Source organism: Chaetodon trifascialis, chromosome 5 (genome assembly GCF_039877785.1).
Source record: "Chaetodon trifascialis isolate fChaTrf1 chromosome 5, fChaTrf1.hap1, whole genome shotgun sequence".
Taxonomy (NCBI): Eukaryota; Metazoa; Chordata; class Actinopteri; order Chaetodontiformes; family Chaetodontidae; genus Chaetodon; species Chaetodon trifascialis.
Window position 1 is genome coordinate 15,255,535 of NC_092060.1, and position 20,105 is coordinate 15,275,639.

At 43.8% G+C, this 20,105-nt stretch overlaps 2 protein-coding genes across 3 annotated transcripts in view; both read right to left on the reverse strand.

Annotated features, from left to right (window-relative positions):
- The window catches only part of LOC139330829 (collagen alpha-1(XXIII) chain), a 117,997-nt gene extending 107,296 nt beyond the window's left edge, over positions 1–10,701 (reverse strand). The window contains exons 1-2 of the mRNA XM_070961940.1: positions 10,109–10,701; positions 9,538–9,607 (exon numbers count right to left, since the gene is read on the reverse strand). Coding sequence (XP_070818041.1) covers positions 9,538–9,607; positions 10,109–10,402 — 364 coding nt within the window. The 5' untranslated portion in view covers positions 10,403–10,701. The remainder of the gene's footprint in view (positions 1–9,537; positions 9,608–10,108) is intronic.
- Positions 10,702–11,542: 841 nt separating this feature from the next.
- Positions 11,543–19,127, reverse strand: LOC139331761 (dual specificity protein kinase CLK4-like). Of its 2 annotated transcripts, XM_070963383.1 has the most exons (13): positions 18,985–19,127; positions 17,513–17,673; positions 15,617–15,863; positions 14,870–14,972; positions 14,491–14,557; positions 14,276–14,392; positions 13,990–14,156; positions 13,795–13,889; positions 13,555–13,684; positions 13,384–13,466; positions 13,218–13,297; positions 12,992–13,082; positions 11,543–12,315 (listed from the first exon to the last, which is right to left on the reverse strand). In XM_070963383.1, exons 2-13 carry the CDS (start codon positions 17,671–17,673, stop codon positions 12,100–12,102), a joined length of 1,557 nt encoding a protein of 518 aa, XP_070819484.1. In that variant the 5' UTR covers positions 18,985–19,127; the 3' UTR covers positions 11,543–12,099. The 2 variants fall into 2 exon arrangements, with proteins under 2 accessions (XP_070819484.1, XP_070819485.1); XM_070963384.1 differs by lacking the exon at positions 14,870–14,972 and having other exon boundaries at positions 18,985–19,122.
- Between the last annotated feature and the right edge of the window lie 978 nt (positions 19,128–20,105).

The following is a 20,105-nucleotide window of genomic DNA, read 5'->3' on the forward strand; positions in this document are numbered from 1 at the left end:
AAAAGAGATTCAGGGAAACAAAGTAATGGAGGAAAAGAATGTGAATGAAAATGAGAGAATGAGAGGAAAGAGAGATGGTGGACGTGATAGATTGTCCACATGTTCAACCCAGATATTCCACGTGTAACCAGAGCTGACTGGACATCTGCGATATACTCTCCTGGCTCCAAAAATACACGCAGGACTCATTTTATGATGACTTTTGAGTAGAACAGCAAATATGCAGATAAGACGTCCCTATAGAGGCTGGCGATGGAGATGGGTTATCGGATGGTATGCAGAAACGTAGGAACGCATTGAGAATTACAACACACATGCGAGGTGAGCTAACGTGCAGGCCCACACACACACACACACACACACGCATTCTGCAAGCAGAACACACAAACGTTCGCTCGGTATGTAAAAAACAGATGGATAAAAAGTTTCAACATGTGCGCTATAGTTCGGTGTACTAAGTTCCTCCCTCGCCGCCCCATCTGTGCCTCCATCTGGCCGAGGCAGTTAGACAGTGAGCGGCGGCGGCAGCGACAGCGCTCATGACAGACACCGAATGTTTCAATTTAATGGCAGTAAGTCATGGTGTGTGTCCACCACTGCGAGCTCATTAACACTTATTTAACACCCATTATCACACTGTCACAGCAGCATTGGCCACAAACCTGCTGGTAAACACACACACACACACACACACACACACACACACACACACAACTGATGGCACACATTAAGATGTGCACATATGAATTTACATTCTAAGGATTGCTGTTAAATTTAGTGAAACATGACTGTCATCGTGTTCAGATATCCGTGCTGCTGGGAAACGACTGCGTGCAAAATCCTCAAATCAGGCTCAGAAAAACCTCAGAAAGTGAAATGACCCATCAACGGCTTTGGCAGGCTGTTTCACACACAATGAAGTCGATATTTTAACTGCTGCCGCTGCGGTTCCATGTTAAGCCGTGGATGTGCTACATACGGTTGTAAACATGAGAGCAGAACAACAGCACGTCTTGGTTGGTTAACTCTTGCCATGTGAGGTTTTAAGCTCCAGTCTTGTTTTGACTCCCTCAAAATTGACCAAGACCCCTGATGATTCATAGTTCCTTTTATTAAAAACGCAAATATATAATTACTGGGTTATTCTTTCAGATTTCTCATTCCATAGTGGAGTTGTAACTTATGAGGCCTGTGGTCAACTACTACATTTTCTGCCTCAGCAAAACAGAGCCGCTAGTAAACTGTTGCTGTCACTGAGGGCTGCATAAAACCAGGAAATGAGCTTGTTGGGTAGACGCACCTGAAGAGGCGCCCACTTACCCCGAGAACGTCTTTCTGCATCTTCCTCACAGTCTGTTTACAGTTTGTGTGATAGCCTTGTCCACCCCCCCCGGCTCACTCCTGGCTGAACTTTGGGTTAATGTATACATACAGCAAGCAGGCTGACCCACTGTGGAGGTACGGCAGCCCCAGGCCATCCGGATCCCAGAGCCTATGTTAAATATACACTCCTCAAATCATAAATACAGGCCGGGATGGACAGGAGGAAGCAGGAGGAGAGAAGTGTATCACTTGTGAACAGAAAAAAACTAAGGGACAAAAAGACACATCTGCAAAGGTCAAACTGAGAGAGAAAGCAGGCCTGACACACGTAAATACACCCCTCCCTGAGTGGTGGTGTTAAGTTGTTGAGAACTGTCCTGTGCTGCACCCCAAAATGCCCCTCGTCTCCCTGTTATGACAGAATAACATGGGCCAGTGATGCTGAGGTCTTGTTCAAAGGTTTCGGGCCCAGTTTTACGAGCGCAGCTCTCATTAAAGAGGTGCTGGGAGAGTGACGAGCCTGTTGAGGGGCTTGTACACTGAGCAGGAGCATGTTCGGCGCGGCGAGGCCATCTGGATCAGCGATGCCCTGCTTCACACCTCCAACACCCCACCCGCCTCCTCCGTGGCTCCCAAGGATACCTTGATTGCTCATTCCACTCTGTGTCTGGGAGGGATAAACGATAACCTCTGCTCCGAGTCTGTCTCCCTGTTTGTCTGGGTTCACGTCCAGAGATGCTATCTGTCCAATAAATCCAGGTGTGTTCGCGTGAGTCCCCTCCTGCAGCTGGATTCAGCTTCTACATTCCTGATGGATTAACTGGGCCGTAAAAGGAAAAAGACTGATACTGGAAACTTACTTCTGTGAACCCTGATCCATGCAGGACATCTTAACAGATGATTGGACATGTACATACTTCACAGGTTTGGTTTAAGAGACAGCATTGTGTCTCCTTTCTAAACACATTTCAAAAGAGTTCGTCGGTGACTGATCAGGTTCAGGCACATGCTGCAGCAGAGAGAGGGACGGTTTGACCTCGCAGGGCTGTCAGCCAGACAGAGGCCACACGGTGGTGTTAAAGAGTTTTTCTGCTCCCCCATTAAAAGGCTATTCACCTTGTCACCTGCCACTTGTGATAATTAAAGAAAACATCATAATAGTTTCCACATTTGGCACTGTGTGTGCTCACCGCTGCGCAGGAAGCTCTGCCCACTTCTACTTGCTTCCATCAGACTCCTCCAGCTCTGGCTGGAAATATGGCATCCCTGTGAAAGTTTTCTTAAAATGTTTTGATACTGGCTGATGATTTGAGTTATTTGGGAAATCTATTATGGCCTTATCAGGATTTATTTTAGAGCTTTTTAGGCTTGACAGTTGTTTTTAAGAAGGAAGGAAGGAGGGCAAGTATTTGGTTTGTGTTCCCTTAAACTTGAAGCCAATGTGCAACTCCTGTGCTTAATTTTACTTTCCTGATTTCACACACCCTACAAGTGTGTGGCAATACTCACATGTTCATATTTCCCATTACATTCTGACATAATTTTCTGCCTGTAGCTTCTTTCCGGACAAGAACATATTTGAATACAACAGATATAATAAAGACATATTAAAATAATTGTCAGCCTTTCAAACACTAACTGAAGTTAGCGGATTCTGTTGCTCCAGAGCCACCGTGAACGATTGTGTGGCGATGCTCTAAAATCAGTCCAAGACTGAAGGAATGAATCATGTCCCTGTGGTTTAACACACCACTTGATGCTTTTGGTGCACACTGGTCTGCTGAAAACAATTGGTGTTTTGCAGCCGTACATCAGACAAAGCATTGCCGTACGAAAAGCATCAAATCAGATGTTCTTCAAAACAACTTTTTCTATGTTGCCATGTTTTTTGTTTTTTTATGTGACTTCATGCTTTCTACAATGTGCAGTGTTTAATGCAGATCTCTATCATATTTCTGCCCACGTGTGATAATAAGCCATGCTCATTTGGCCCATGTTTATGATGGGGGTGTGTACGAGAAACAGCACCATGGAGCTATGAGGGGCATGAGAAGACTCATAAACAGCACTGGCTCAGTTCCCTCTTTACAAAGATGTAAAGATAAACAGGCCCTTGCACATCTTACTGCTTAATCACAGGCTCCTTTTGGAAGTGAATACGCTCTCTGCTTGCCAAGAGGTGACGACGTACAATCTGATGCTTAAATATGAACACATGGATGCAAAACCATTTAAGTCACAATGTGTGTTTCCTCTTTTACCTGCTCCGCATTACTTTCCACTTTTTATGACCTCACAGCTAATACGATGCTATGTCAACACATGATTGCATCCAGCAATGTTTTCCATGAAAGACTGCCGTTACAGGACGAGTCTGTCTGTTCAGAGACTTCTTCGTGGCTGTCCTGCACAGCCCGGGCTTCACTGCCTGGCGCTCAGCCCTTTGCTCCTCGACGTGTTCCTGAGGTCCTTGTGGGGCTTCGTGGGCTGCCGATGGGCCGGCCCGTGTCCAGCTGTTTATTTTTCAAAAGGAAGAATGTCGGCCCTGCTGTTAAACACTGTGGTTTCACAAAGCTAACTTTAATAAGAAGGCTGATGAGAGACAGAGAGGGGAGGGGTCTGGATGTGGTTTACGTGTGGGTGCATAGTGTGTGTGTGTGTGTACTTCTGACAGGCTACTTTCGGGGACAAATTTTTGACTAAAGACCAGTTAATTGGGGACAACTTGTCCAATTAGGGACAAAAACTGCACCCCCAATTGGAAAACAGCTGTTTTTTGGGGTCAGTGGTTAAGGTAAGGGTTAGACAAGTTGTGGTTATGGTTAGTGTAAGTCTTCAAGAAATGAAGGTCCAAGTCCATGTAATGGCCTCAAAAGTCAATGTGTGTGTGTGTGTGTGTGTGTGTGTGTGTGTGTGTGTGTGTGTGTGTGTGTGTGTGTGTGTGTGTGTGTGTGTGCTGACCAATCCATACTCAGCAAACGTCAGACTGGATTTTACATTTGAATGATCTCACTTTTTCTAAAATATATCTTAGTGCAGCCTTGATTTCATCAACACACACACTCAACCGTCTCCAGACTTAATATTTCCAACTGGAAGAGGCAGCATTCCCCTTCACTTGTACAAATAAACTGAACACACTCGAGCCTTCCAAGATCATCCTCCAAATGAGAACAAGACATCAGGAAGAGTCACTCATTTTTATTCGCCTCTTACAGTGACCAGAAGGAATAACAGACGCATCAGCTGGAGGATAAAAGTAACCTGAGGACATGCAGCTCGCACAGCTGTGCCTTAGAGCTGCTGTCCATATGACCATGGTATCTGTGGTCTGTGATACAGTGCTAAATATGAAGCAGGCTGCAAGGAAAGAGGGGAAGGATGAGGTGATTTCCTCGCTAACAAGCAATAACCACCAATCATCAATAGCTTAATAAGTGGACTGGGTCTGAAAAGTGACATTAATATGCAAGTGCCTAAAACCTGCATTTTTACTCATGGCCAGCAGGGGGCTACACCACTGGTTTGCAAAAAGAAGTCAGATTCTATGTAAAAGTAAGAAGAACATGCTGCATTACATGCTGCACACAAATGTCCCACCTTGTGTTTGTTGCTGCCAGTTGTATCCTCCCCATCTCCTCCCTCTTGTCCAAATATGGTCACTCATGAGTCCAAAAAGATAGACCAAGATAGCGTAGGCAATAATGCCAAACTGGAGGCCAAACTGGAGGCTTCCACTTCTTGAAGACATGAGTCCAAAAAAACCAAGATGGCGTAGGCAATAATGCCAAAGAAATGACTGACGTTTTCTGTGCAGCACTTTTCCTTTGAACACTAAATGACAATTCAGAATTTCCCTGATGAAGATGTACAATATATCAGGTTAAATAGGTGGAGAATCAAACAGCAAAAAATAAAAGGGTGGATGTGAGGAGTGTCAGAGGATTTACTCTCGACTACATCTTCGTGCTTTGAAAATTGTATATTTTTCTATTTTCCCTTCCTGGTTTGAAATCTCCTTTCCCCTGCAGCGTCATGTAAGAAGGCATATGGATTTTCTGCCACAGGATACCTTCCTTCACAATGGACTTCATACACCATGAATTTAAAGCAATGTAGTCCGTCACTGGGAGCCAAACACTAAAACATATGCCTGCACACATCAAAACAAACACACATGCAAAAAACACAGTGCAAGCGCGTGCGTGTCCCCACACACACACAACTAGAAACAGAGTAAAGAAGCAGAAACTCACACACATGCACACACAGAGCTAGTTATGTGCTGCTCTCCAGCATATTAATACTTAAAAAAAAAAAAACTGCCGGCAGCCCAAAGCTATAGCGGAACAAATCTAAAACAAGACCACTTATGAAAACAAATTTCCTGCGTTTATTATTTTCAAAATGGACAATAATGGATTTTATATGGCCTGTGTATTCTTCCTGTGGCAGTGAGAGTGTATAGGTAGTTGCAAGCTTCCTGTCTGATTTATTAGTGCTTTAAAAACAAAATGCAGCCCTGGGGGGTTTTTGGCCCCATCCAGGCTTTCCCCCGGCTCCTTCTATAGGTGAGAGCTGGGCGGAGAGAGGGCGCAGCCGCCCCTCTGCCTCCTGGGTGTGAGGCTGATCCCCAGATGGACCGGTGAACACCAGCAGCCAGCTGATGGACTCCACACAAGACGTTCTACTCTATATCTCAGCCTATTGGACATTCTGGGCTGGAGAGCTGAATAGTAACCCACCGCATATGTGGGAATATGGAGACACAATAACTATAAATAGCTGTACTTGTACAGAAAGCACACAATATGTTAACAAACACAGTCTTTGCTGGTATGTGTGCATGTGAAATGCATCAAGGAGCCCCGCTGTGAGCATGCTCTCTCAATTATATAAATACACACAAACACATATATATTGGGGGCCTGTGTTCCTCTTCAGTGTGTTAATGAGCCCTTATCTGATGGAAATTGAGCTGACCGCACAGCCAGGGGTCTGACCTCTTGGCCTCATATACACTACACCAAAGACAAACTGACTGAGGGAGCCCAGTCCCAACTCTGACTCGAGATACAAATGTACAAGCAACATTTCAACTTAAACAGTGAACCACAAACTGTGATATCCCACAATCAGTAACCAATTGATCAAATACAACAAGATATACTCGCTTAATTGATTGTCTGGGCTACAAAATATCAGAAAGAAAGAGAAGAATGTCACATTTCCCTAAGTTCAAAGTGATCCTCTAACAGCTGTGGCTGTAGGACATTTGGCACTTGGTTGTCAAAATAGTTGCTGATTAATTTCCTGTCAATCGACTAATCCATTACTGGACTAATCTAGTATCAACATGACATTTTGACACAGTTAAAAGGGCATTTTTGTCAAAGTAACACACACTCCATCAATGTCTAGTAGCCAATTTAAACTGTAACTTCAAAGCATTTTTTGCAGGAAGTGAGAAATCATGTTTTTAAAATGTATTTAAATGTTCTGAAATAATCAAATTACTCAAGAGGTTACACCATAGAAGAGCCTGTAAGCCCTCAATTTGCTAAAACATGAAAATCCCCCTTAAACTCAATGGATGGGTGATGACTGCATTGTTTTAGCACCCTCTCCTGCTGCACAGTCTGCAATGACTGGCGACTGAGTGATATTAATGGACGTCTCAGGCTGGCATTTAATTTTGGGCTCGTGTCCAAGTGTGGGCAGACTGTGTGCCCCCTAGCTGGCAACAGACGTGTTAAACAGCCTTTAAATGTAAGTTGCAGAGATGACAATACACTCCCCCTATGCAGGACGCATACAGGCCCTCACATGGTTCTAATTAGCCAAGCCAAAGGTGTTGTGTTCATGTGTAAGTAATGAATGTGTGTGCGTCCGTTTGTGTGCGAGAGCATAGGTTGTGTGTGTCTGTTGAGGGAACAGGCGGGTGTTAATTGCAAACACCTGAAGCTTGTAAGTAGAGTTTGACTCTGTGACATAGTTTGCCTAAGTCTTGACAACTGAGAGCTCACGATCTGTGAGCATAAAAGTGTCACAATGCTGCTTCCACTGAGGCGAAGCGGGAAATAAATGTCCCTCAAGTCAAAGCCTGGGGTTAAATCATTTATAGGCAGTGCCTCTGCTGCTTCGATGTGACTGAACCAGGCGGCCTTGCCTTCAGAATACTAATTCTCAATCAGAAGGAAGTCATTCAGTCGCGAGTGTCAATGAAAAATTCAACATCATCATTTCCAGCGCTGCTGCAAAAGTGCTGCCCCCTGTTGGGCTTCTATCTTCATGCACACTGAAAGGTGAGCACCCTGATGCGGAGGGCATAGCTTTAATGGCAGAGATGCCGCTCATGCTGTGTGGCAGCGTGTCTCTCACACACATGCAGGCAGAAATACCTTGGCCTGTGATCCTGGTGGTGAGAGATTCAAGTTTCAGGTGGGAAGAGTGGGTGCTAAAGGGAGAGGAGGGTCTCTTCTTACAGAGTTGTGTTGAGAGAGGTGCCTCTGTCGGCTCCTCAAAGGCTCTCAGGGACAGAAAGTCAGACTCACACACCACACAAGCAACCAGATGGAACCATCATACAAGCATGAACACTCAATCACAAGGACACAGATGGGATGCAGACATGCAGGCACAGCACAGCTCAGATACATGTACATGAAAACGTTTGACATAAGTCACATACTGTATACGCTACTCGGCACAAACACATGCACACCCCTGACAGCGCCCAGCTCATGTGGCTTCTTGAGCACGAAGCACCTGGAAAAACCCACCGAATCCAAGTTTATCAGCTGAGAAATCCCAATTTAGAAATAAACACATTTTATAGAGAAATGTTAACAAGTCTGCATTGAGCAATCTAATCGCTGGGAGTTGAGTAGGCATTCAGTTGCATCAAAGCTGCAATAAACCAAATAGCCTTTTGTTTCACCACAAGCAAAAGGCCGTATTTAAAGACCAGAGACTGGAAGGAGAATAGCTGTGGAGGGATTGTGTTTCAGTGCCAAAACCCTTTGATTACGCAGCATTTCAGCGAAACTGACAGGAAAATGGGAGACAATAATATGATCTAATGGAGAAATTCCATTAAAATGCATGAGTACCCTGCAAGGGCAGTGCAGAATAGTCCTAACTGGCCAAGGTACATGCACCTCTCATGACAACTCTACTGAGTCAAAAATGGACCTACAGCTTGCATTAACAGTATCAGTGGCTCTGCTGAAGCCAATGCAACAACCAAGTACTTTACCAACTTGGCTGACCAGCCAGCCAGAGCCAGCGAGCTATCTTGGCACAGCAGACTTCAGACTGGAAAACAGAATGTGTTGAAAGCGGGCCAGAAATTCCACTTCTGAACGCTTTCACCTGTTCTTGTTGTTGCGGGGCTATTCACACCCAGACAGCAAGAGACAGAGAGAGGAGCCACGGAAGGAAATTCCCAAAAGCGGAGATCTTAAAAACTGTGCTGTAACTTCTTGACACAAAAATTTAAGAGGAGAAAAATGTGTGCGAGTAGATCCTCTCTCGGGAAACAATGGTAGGATTCCACCTGAGTTGTGATTTTTTAGGTGGAATGTCATGAATGCCAGCTTCAATCAAACACGCACACACAGTAAAAGAGCCCATATAAACCGTTAAATACACAGCTGAGATGACTTGGTCACACACCCACTCATGTTCACGCCTCATCAATATGTGCAGACACACACATCAAATATCATAAAAGAACTATCAGCTTTCTGTAATTTACAGGCATAACAGGGGACTCTGGCGTGTAACGTGATGTGGATCACACACTGTTCTCCACCCGGGGAACGATCACAAGCCCTGTAATGAACACCACAAGCCAAACGTGGCCAATCTTGGCACACTGCTGCTCTATCTATTAAAGTGAGCATCCCCCCATTGACAGGCATCAGGGCTCAGGCTGGACATCCCAAACCCCACTGATCTGCTGAGTGTTGAGCCCTGCTGTCACAGTATGGGCCCTACACAGGCTTAGGGGCCGTAATCCTCCACACAGAAAAAGACACACATGCACACGCTCACACACAAAGTTCAGGAGAGCAACCAAAAGCATCATATGCAGACAGACTATAAGGTTTCACAAGCAGTCAGTCAAGCCTAGACTGTAACTTTGACCTGGTAGGTTCTGGTTTTTAGTGTCTTGTTTGTATGTGTTGGTAAGTGAACAGAGACAGATACCTGGAGGACAGGAGCACTCTTGGCCAACATCCCTAGTTGTGCGCAATTTCGGCATCAGCACCACAGCTTTCTGCAGACACACAGAGCAAAGTCCAGCAGAACATAAAAATCACTCCTCAAAATTTCAGTGAAAGGAATAAGATGAAAATAGCCGAATCTAAATGACCATCACTAACGATAATGAGATCATAATTGTTCTGCCATTACTTACAGCTCCAGAATGAAAGGAGTTTCCTCAATTTCTTTTCCATGAGATCAAATTATAGGTTGTGTCTATCATCAGTGATTATGTCACCCTATAAAGAGCTTTAACTGCTAACTAATTGGCCAGCTGCATGCATGGTTGATCCCTAAGGTCATGCATTAAAAGGACTGATTTTGGAGGGATTAATGAGGGTGCAACTGCCAAGTTTGTGTGTTTGTAAAGCTCGTTGCATATGCTCTGAGTTATTACGCACACTTTACGCACAGGCGAGCAGCGCGTCTGTCAGAGGTCCACAAGCACAATATATGTAGGTGCATTTATCAACGATAATCAGGTCTAATCAAATACACAATAGATGTCATGTACCTCCTCCACGAGCTTTCCTATTGGGGTGCTCAGCTCTGGAATCAGGGTACCGTCCTCTTTCAGAAAAGCCCTGTAAGACGGGTGGAAGACAGACGCCTTGCTCATCTCCATCTGCAGTCGGTTCTCCAGCTGGTTGGTTTTGAAGCTCATCAGAACACACAGGGTGACGGAGATCAGGGACATCAGCAAGCACAGAGCGTTGGGGAAACCCTGGAGCAACCGCGGGACCACAGACTTGGGCGCACACTGAAAAACCGGCTTGCTTTCCCCGACAGAGTCGCTGGCTGTATCCATGCTGAAATCTTGCTTCAGTGTGTCCTTGATGAAAAGAAAATAACTTGTTTTGTTGGTGTAGTTCTGAAAACAAACAAATACCGGCCTCCGCGGACCAACTGCTACACGCACCTAACACACTCACAACACTAACTCCGGCTAAGGGTTCAAAGCGCCGTCTTAAATTCGTTTTGGAGCAGGAGGCAGCAGCAGTGCGCACCGGGTGAACGCCGGGCACAGATGGGAGCGATCTGATGCCAGCCACAGAAGAGGCGCTTACTGACTTGCAGGTCGTTGTTTCCAGTTGGGGAGTATCCTACATTGATGTGCAACTGCAACTAGCAATGGGTCCAATTGTTTGCCTCCCTTAAAGTTGCATGTTCAACTAGTTTAGATGCGCCCGCCCTGCTGACCACGTGGGAGGCTGCAGATTGACAGCTGTGAGGCTGAGAGCGGTTGTCTGTCTCTGATCAGGCGCCTCAGCTCAGTGCGGGACACTGCGCAGACAACGTTATTTTTTACTTTCATTTTTGCAGAATGATTGCAGGCGACTGAGGAACTGGAACAGGTGACGATGTGCTTTGTTAATGTGGTAAATTGTGACATTTGCTGAATCAGTTGTTGTTTTTGAGACTTTCAAATGCACAACGGCAAAAAATTACACCTCGAACCTCTTTTAAAAGTCTGCATGTCGCCGTATTGAGTAGAGAACGGATCTCCGCGGACCGTGTAGAAAAATAATGGAAATCATCAATCATCTCTTATTAATGATCCCACATTCAATCTAGAATTTTGAAGTCAGTGCTAAATGCAGACCTGATCTTCGTTGTCGACCACTTGGACTACGTGAAATTCTCCTCATCGGTTTGATGCAGTTTGTAGTAAATATTCAGTATTAATATAAAAAGGTTGAAATCTCACAATAGCCAAGCATTCAACTGAAAATCAGCATGACAATATTTTTTCCTATTATGAGGCTACAATGCTGACTGTTATTGATTTGGTTGAGACTCCTGTCGGACTTCAGTGACGTTCAGTTCTGTCAGCCGGCGCGGCCCCCATGCTGCTGTGCAGCTCTTTATCGCCATCCTGCGGATTAACGAAGCTACTGCACCTAATGGAACATCTCAACGACCGCATAGCTTACACACGACAAAAGTCTGTCGTCTATTCACGTTTATTGAGGAAAATGTACACGATACTGCAAAAGTTGCATAACCAGTCAGTGAAAAAATCTCTTAACAAATTTTATGTACAAGACTTTCTGCCTGCAATAGCTTTTTTACATCCAACATTTACTGGTGAGACTGAAGCAGGGTAAAGCAATTCTTAATCAGTTACCCATCACAACGCATAGAGAGACAATGGACACACCTGGGCTAAAAAAAAAAAAAAAAAAAAACCACCTATACCAGTATGTGCTTAGAAGATACAAATTAAATTACAATGGCAAATAAATAGAATTCAGATGAGGGATTCGTTACATCAAAACATGCCACCAATGAATACATGAATTGTTGAGATGAGTGAGACTAAGAAACACACAGGCTGAAGACGAGACACAGCAAAGCCAGGCAGTGGACTGATACAGTCATTTGAGGTACACCTCTCCTGGAGAGTCAGGAAGTAGAGGCTGGCACCGAGCACCACAATAAATGTCATGTTGACAGCTGAGCCCAGACTGAGGTTACAGGTCAGAGCTTTACAGGTCAAGGAGTTTAGTCTTTTTTGCTGCTGCTGCTTCTGCTGCTACTGCTGCTTCTTCTTCTGCTGCTGCTGCTGTCGCTTTTGCTGCTGCTCTTGCGGTAGCAGGAGAGGAAGGGATGTCGGAGGGCCTGCTCCAGACTGAGTCTCTTAGCTGGGTCATACTCCATCATCTTCTCTATCAGGTTAAACAGCTGCTGGTGGTCTTCACCCCTGGATGCCATGTAATGCTGATGGGAAAGGACAATTGTAAATCAGCCTCTTTAAATTATGTTGCAATTAATTTAGTGCTCTGTATTTTAAATGTAGTTTGACATTACATGTGTAAACTACCATAATAAACAGCACAGGCACGGTGGACAAGACACAACAGACACTACAGTAAATACCAGTTTGGTGACGCTCAATTTTCGTTTGTGTTTATTCGACTCACTGAGGTAGTAGTTTAGAGTTGTTAAGGGAACAGATTCTGGGAAACAGGTTTATGTGCCATCTTTTCAAGAATAGGATGCAAAGATGAATAAAATTTTTCCATGTATTCATATACAGACAGTTTAGTTGTGTTTAGCGCAGCTTAGCATAGAGACTAGCTGCTTAGCTCAGGCAAGGTACCCTCAGCCAGCTCCACACATTTGCCTGCATATTGTATATTTCACTTGGTCACAACACCTCCTGTGAGTAAACTTAATGTGTCTACCAGCTGTGCTCAGTGGCTGCAGCAAATCAGGCCACTAAGAGCAAGCTAACATGATACAACATTTAAACACCAGAGTTTGGGAGTTGTCGGCAGGTGTATTTTTTTTTAATGGCATGCTGATGAATACAGGTGTATTTACATATGCGATTCTTTGGAGGCGCACTCCAACACTGAAGGCATGCAGCTGTCTCCAGTAGTATTCCTCTTACCTTGAGGGGTTTGCAGTGTTTCCTGACATATCTCCCAGAAGAGCTGTGTGAATCCCAGTCAAGCTTGCATCGGTGAACGTAACGCTGTTTCCTGCACAACACACATCGATTGTGAAACGATTACACATCAAAACAAGTCAATTACCTCAATATGAGGCTTATGTTCAGGCGACCTTAGAAATGTTCCCTGACAAATGTTAATTAGATTGGGTAGTTTTCCTCTTACTTGGTTTTCTGCAGGAGGTTTGTGGGGATAGGGCCCAGAACTCTCTCCATCATAGCAAGGTGCTCTTTGCTGTCATGGGTCTGAAGGAGAAAATAACATAACCCATCTCACCAACTGTTGTAAATGTCACAGCACTAATTTAATTACAATCTCTACTGCCACCTACCTGGAATAGAGTAGATCCAAGGTAGTACTCAATGAGTATACAACCAATACTCCAGACATCACAGGAATGGTCCCAGCCAAGATCTGAAAGAGACAACGTTAACTCAGTAATGACTCACCACTAAATGATCCATTTAAAGCTTCGGAGCAGCGCTTTGAAACAGTAACTTACCTAAAATGACCTCAGGGGCACGGTAATGACGTGTCGACACTACAGAGGTGTGGTGCTCGTGTTCATATGTGGCGTTACCAAAGTCCACAATTTTCACGTCTGGGTTCTTCAGCGTTCGCTCGTCCCGTTTCTGGGGACAAGAACACAATCATGCTACTCACACAACTGCTGGCACAAGCGAGACGGTTTTGATTTTTTCCCCAGGCATGATTTCTCTGATTTATTACTTACAACGCTTACCATTTCAGGGTTGTACTCCATATCATAGTCTGAATCAATGAAGAGAATGTTCTCAGGCTTCAGATCTGTGTGAGTCAGTTTGTTCTTGTGCAGAACTGGAAGAAAAGAAAAACATTAAATTTAAACCAAGGTGTTTCTTGTTTCTTTCTTTTTTAAACGTCCAGTATTTGTGTGGTATCTGTCTCCATTACTCACACTGCACAGCTCGAATGATCTGGTACGCCATGTGCCTGATGTGTTCTATGGGAAAAGGCTGGAAGTTGTTCTCCTTGAGGAAATCATAGGTGCTGAGGCCAAGCAGCTCAAAGGCAATACAAACATGGCCGTGGTAGTCAAACCAGTCCAGCATTTGCACACAAGCACTAAAGGGGAGGAAGGGAACAGTAGATGAAGAAGTAAGTTTCTTGCATGGCAAATTCTGAGCATATTTTCATGTGATAACCACAAGGTGATCAGGCTTTCGTGGTATGAGGTTACTTACTATCTCCTGTCAGAGTCGAGGGACTTCAACTGATCAAGCACCTCTACCTCAGACATAGCTGCCTCACGGTAGCGGTCTATGTTTTTAATAATCTTCAGAGCCACTCGAGCTCCGTCACTGGAAACACGTCATAAATATGTTAATATCAAATGAGAGACAAAGAGTCAGTAAGAAAGACATTAAACTGTGAGGTATGTTTTCAGATTAATACTTACTTAGTGTGATCAATGCATTCGACGACCTTCCCAAAGGCACCCTCTCCTAGAGTACACACAATCTCATCTACAGAAAATAGAGAAATGAAGTTAGAAAGGCAGCAGTGATGAGGTGCAACACTGCCCTTTGGCTGGTTCACTGCCTGATGTTACATTGCTCTGTTTAGCTACACTACTGTAACAGGCTTCTCATCACTGGCATACAACTCAATGCTAAATATGTTACACTGACAAGCAATATCTAACCAAAACATACAAAGTCTACTGGTCCAAATATTTCAGCCTATAAATTAATGTTTGGAAATAAAAACCAGACAACAAGAGAGTGAGAGAGACAAAGTGTGAACAACAGTAGAAAAAAAAGGTATATATTCTATACATCTCGCTCTCAGCATGTCTCCACTGTGATAGATGAGGTGACCCTCGTCATCATCCTCAAAACTCCTGGATCTTTTCCTGCTCCTGCGGTGATGGCTCCTCCTCTGCACCGGAACCGCCGCAATCCGCCATCACATCAACAACCCATCAGCCAGCCAGCACCAGGCCACCACAATGCGACATCGTCATTCAATCAACCAGGCCAAGGGGGGAGGTGTAGGAGTGGATAGATTCGGCCCGTTCAGTAACACCGCCAGTCGAATGGACGGAAGGGCGGAGCAGCAAATTCAAATTCAGCCCCGTCAGAGAAATTGGGCGCCAGCCACCACATAGTGTGTGTTACAGAAGAAAAACATGGCAACAAGATTTTCAGATGAGAGACTTTCTCAGAGTAGTACACAAAAACTGAACTTGATTGATTACAGTCTTTCTACATGTGTCGTTGTTTGTAGCTCTTCCTATACAACTTAATTCGTTACTATCACGTCCCATAACTGCCCAATAAGATTTCAGCACAAATACTGGGTCCACTTTTCTCTTACTTCACAATCCCTTACTCCCTGAGCCCCGTGGTCCCCTACCCATTACTGGCAATCATGCTTAATAGTGAAGAGTAGAGCACACAGAGAGATACAGAGAGACAAAGAGTTAGGTGTTGAGCATTGGCTAAACACCCGTGATAGTGACCCATTCCATTTGGTGGTATAGACAGGAGAGGGGGCTAGAGGGGAGAAGGAGGTTCTCGTACCGAGGAGGACCTGTGGCGAGAGTGGCTACGTCTGCGCCTTTTGTCTCTGTGCCTGCGACTGCTTCGCCTGCTGCGACCACTCCGACCACTGCGCCCACTACGCCCAGATGACTTGCTGTAGTGGTGCCAGTCGAGGTCTCTGTCCTTGCAGGTGCCTTCACGACTGTCCTCATCACAGGCCATGTCCAAACTGCGTCCTTCCCGAGAGTCCAGTCTCTGGTTCAAACTGCGGGTTTCCAGGTACTGCCTGTAGTAAAACAAAAACAGGACACACATACAGATTAAAAACAAGGAGAAGAAAGCATAGGTCAGGTCAGGAACAGCCCAGTTCCTTGTCTGTGACCGAGCTCCAAAATGAAGACAGTATATGATGGTACTAATGTTCCGCCTATTGCCTGACACCCTACCCCTTTAGCCTTTTATGTAACATTTGTAATTAGCAACATACTGATTTACAGCCAAACACAGAGCATCCTGTTCAATGATGCTGCAGTTCAGAAAGCATTTTATCAACAGATTATCACTGTGAAAATAGTACTTTTAGGAGAATGCAAATGTCAAAATGTAATGCCACATATTTGGGCAATTTTAAAATTTATACAGCCATCTCCTTGGCAAACCAAAGCATGCCTCTTAAAACCCATGCACCTGGGCAAAGAGCCAAACTGGCAGAGTTTAGGTGTGAGCCATTGAAAGTTGTAGAAAGCTTTCAGCACAACCTGATGGTGTGCAATACAATCTGTGATTCTACACCTGCAGAACTGCATACGCCAGAAGTGAAGACCTATGTGTTACCACTTCTGCCAATATGAAATGCAGAGATCTAAAAAAAAAAAAAAAAAACCTCTAGGGAACTTTGTTTATTACTTACATAAAAACTATTATTAACTTCCAACAGGTCCTTACACACAAGCTGCTCTCATGTTTGCTCAGAATGTTTCCAATCACTTCCAGCACACACACCCTGCAGTCCATGTTAGCACCCAAGCATCTAAAAAAGACCAAGAAAGCCCTACAGCCCTAGCACCCTGGTGGTGTCAGTTGTCTTCCAGGAAGAAGTCTGCCTCTCTACAGAATTAAAATTAGAGTAGATCTGAAAACATCTAATGTAACCCCATGGGCCACCATGCATGCCAACCAAAAGCTAGAATTGCAAAACGTTAATACTGCACGTATACTGCAGATGACTAAAATGGCAAATAGAGTTATCTTTGAAGGTCAACAGGTTTCATTAAAGAAAAAAAAGATTAAGACGTTGCCTTAAGAAAACAAAAAGCGTGAGTCATGACTATTTAAGAGAATTGTGTTTTAAAGTGTGTATGCAGCCTTCAGTATGGAGCACGAGTTGTTTTTATCTGTGATGCTAACCTACCTGGAAATTCATCACAAAATATGGCAACACGAGCGGACCTAGCAGCAGTATAAATGGACTTATCTAATAACAGTTAATCAGATGCAGTCACTATTCTTATAAACAAAACCTATCTGAGCTTTTAGTTACTCCCCAATTTAACCAGTGTCATTGTTGCCATTTCTTGTGTGAAAATACACATTAAACTTAAACAGCATTTCTGGCATCATCAGTATTTGATCTGTCTTTGACTAAAGTTGGGCTCCATCTACACATTTTAAAGACCAAGTGGAAAACAAATGATATTGTTTTTATTTTCATCCAAAAGTTTGCCAACATATTCATCCCATTTATAATGTGATGTAGGAATATGAATAACTTTACAACAAAAAGTAAAATAAATACATTTTGAGTATACCTAAGCTCACAGTACTTCATGACATAATCTAGCGGTTTACATATTCTTCAACTCTGTCACAATGTGTACCCTAAAAAAGGTCTTAAATTTTAACAGGTACTTCAACCAAATAGTGATAGACTATTACCCCTCATATGTCTTGTGCTGATGCTGAGTTCTTCTGGATTTATTTTCTCGTTCGCTGCTGTGTGAATCCCGTTTCCTACGTTTGCGACACTCCATTCTCTCTTCCCAACTGTACTCATCGAGCCAGACACCTGGGGAGCGCATTCGCTTTGAGTGGCGCATCTGAAAGACATGGATGGGAAAGAAAGAAAAAAAGTCAAATGTGACATGCAATTCTATTCTTTTCGATATTTTGTAGCCATGAGGAATCTTCCAAATACGATTGTTGCAGAGATACCCCTCCCCCAATGGAAAAGCCAATATTATGCATTGCATGTGGTCAGCCAGCTGTGGCAGACCTCTGGGTAAATAATTAAACAAGTTGAGTTGAAAGATCAGTCCACTGTTGATACAATGCAACTTGCAATAATACTGATAATCTGCCAAACTTTGCAGTCAATTACAATTTAAAACAATCAAATGCGTCCTCTTGCTTCAGCTTCTCACTGAGGATTTCCGGCTCTTCCCTCCTCATATTTCTATCCCGCATATATATACGCGTTTTAGACTGTTGGTCAAACAAACCACGCAATTTGATAATGTCACCTTCGGCTCTAAGAATACGTCCAATTTTTGTCCAGTGATGATTCAATAAAATAACCAGCAAAAATAAATCGGTAGTTGCAGCTCTCAACACAAATCAAAACAAAACCTCTTCATGGTTAAAGTACGTGGCTGAGTGCAAAAACACAACACGAAAAAAAAACATAATGCGTAAACCAATGTCTGCATGAAACTAAGTTCACAGTAATAATAAACACTATACTCACTAAATATGCTTTATATTACGTTGCCTTACCTAAGACTGGTCGATAAAATGCTGGGCGTGTATGACACGCAAGCCAGGCCTAACATGTGGTTTGTTAATGTACTGACGACGTTTTCACAACAACTCGATAACCTGAGCCGGAAAGGCCCTTAAGAGACTGACATCGCCCACGTCGATGGTTTGACAATTGCAGTATTCACACATAGTACTTTCCAATTGAACAGGTTGCACTCTGGTTGGAGGTTTGTAATTATCACCAGTCAAATGGCGAGAGGGGAACAGAGGAAGCTTCTGGGCGTCAAATCTTGGCCTGATCTCGTTTCAAAGGCCCATCGAGCGCCGAGCATGCTAATCCTATTAGCCACCCATAAGCCATTGATGTTACAACAGTTAGCCTAACTTAATACATCACGTACGTAAAATAGACATTCCCCCATGACTCTCAATCACCCCTTTTGCACATCCCAACTGTATCACTAGGCCCCAATAGGCCAACCTCTGGTAGTTTGCCAAGCTATTTCGCCAGATAAGGATCTGCCATGTTTGCCAGACGTCGAATTGCGGAGAAGCTAACTGGCTAACGTTAGCTAACGTTAGGGAAATACACAAAACAGTAGGTAACACAACACCGAGATAATTGGATATGGTCCAAAAAGCGGTCTTACCTTCCTCCTAACAATTATGAGATTCGACAGAGTAGGTTTATCAGTTATGTGAAATATCTTAACAAAGAAAGTGGAAAAACGTCTCTGACTAATCGTCTTCAAAGATGGCGAGCTTCCCCAGAATTCGATGCAAGAGTCTTGAACAAATTCCATGACGCAATCCAACAGCCACACCCACACAGTAATTATGGGGTTTGTAGTCCTCAGTTTGTCCTTTCAGGTACAAACAGGCAGCTCTTCCTTCATTCAATATTGCGTGTTAAATGCAGTATACCAATGTAGAATTTGAAACTTTCAGTAATATCCAAGTTATGTCTGCAAAAATAGGTCTTCATATGGCACTGCATACAACCATCACTGCTGGTTTTCCGTTCTCCAGACAATGTGTAATTTCATTAACATCTAACAAGTTTCTGACCAAGCTTAAAAACCACTAATTTAGGAAATATTCTCTATGTCTTTGAACAGTTTATTCCCACATGTCTGAAAAGTGACAGTGGCAGGGCCTTTTCAAATTAAGAACTTGGACTATGAAACTATGAATCTGTCAATACCTAGGGCCTTTCTGTGTGGAGTTTGCATGTTCTCCCCGTGTTCACCCGGGGTTTCCTCCTTAAATAACCCCCACTAAAAACATGCAAGAAGATCACCGCCTGACCAACGGTGACGAAAAAAGGATGGGTCCCCGGGCGCGGGCACCGGCATCGGCTGGCAGCTGGCAGCCCACCTCCTGGTCTGCCGCGGAGGAACGACGGACGGAGGATGGGTCAAACGCGGAGAAAATAATTTCACGAAGCATGGCGTGTGTGCAGTCTCCTCCCTGTAGCATGTGTGTGCAGTGATCAATAAAAGTAAATCTTAATCTAATCTTAATCTTAATATAGGTAGTCTTAGAACATTTTAGTCTCTTGAATAAAATGTATTTGTTTTTAATAAACTTGAAAATGAACTAACCATATTATCTGGGATAATTAACACATTTTATTAAATAACAAATACTTTTGGAAAAAAGCTTACAGATTCTTTGACAAAGCATGCTGACCTGTTAAAATCACAATGTTTACCCGGTAACAAACGTACTAAAACGTTCCATTCCCACTTTGACAGCCTGCATCTTAAAA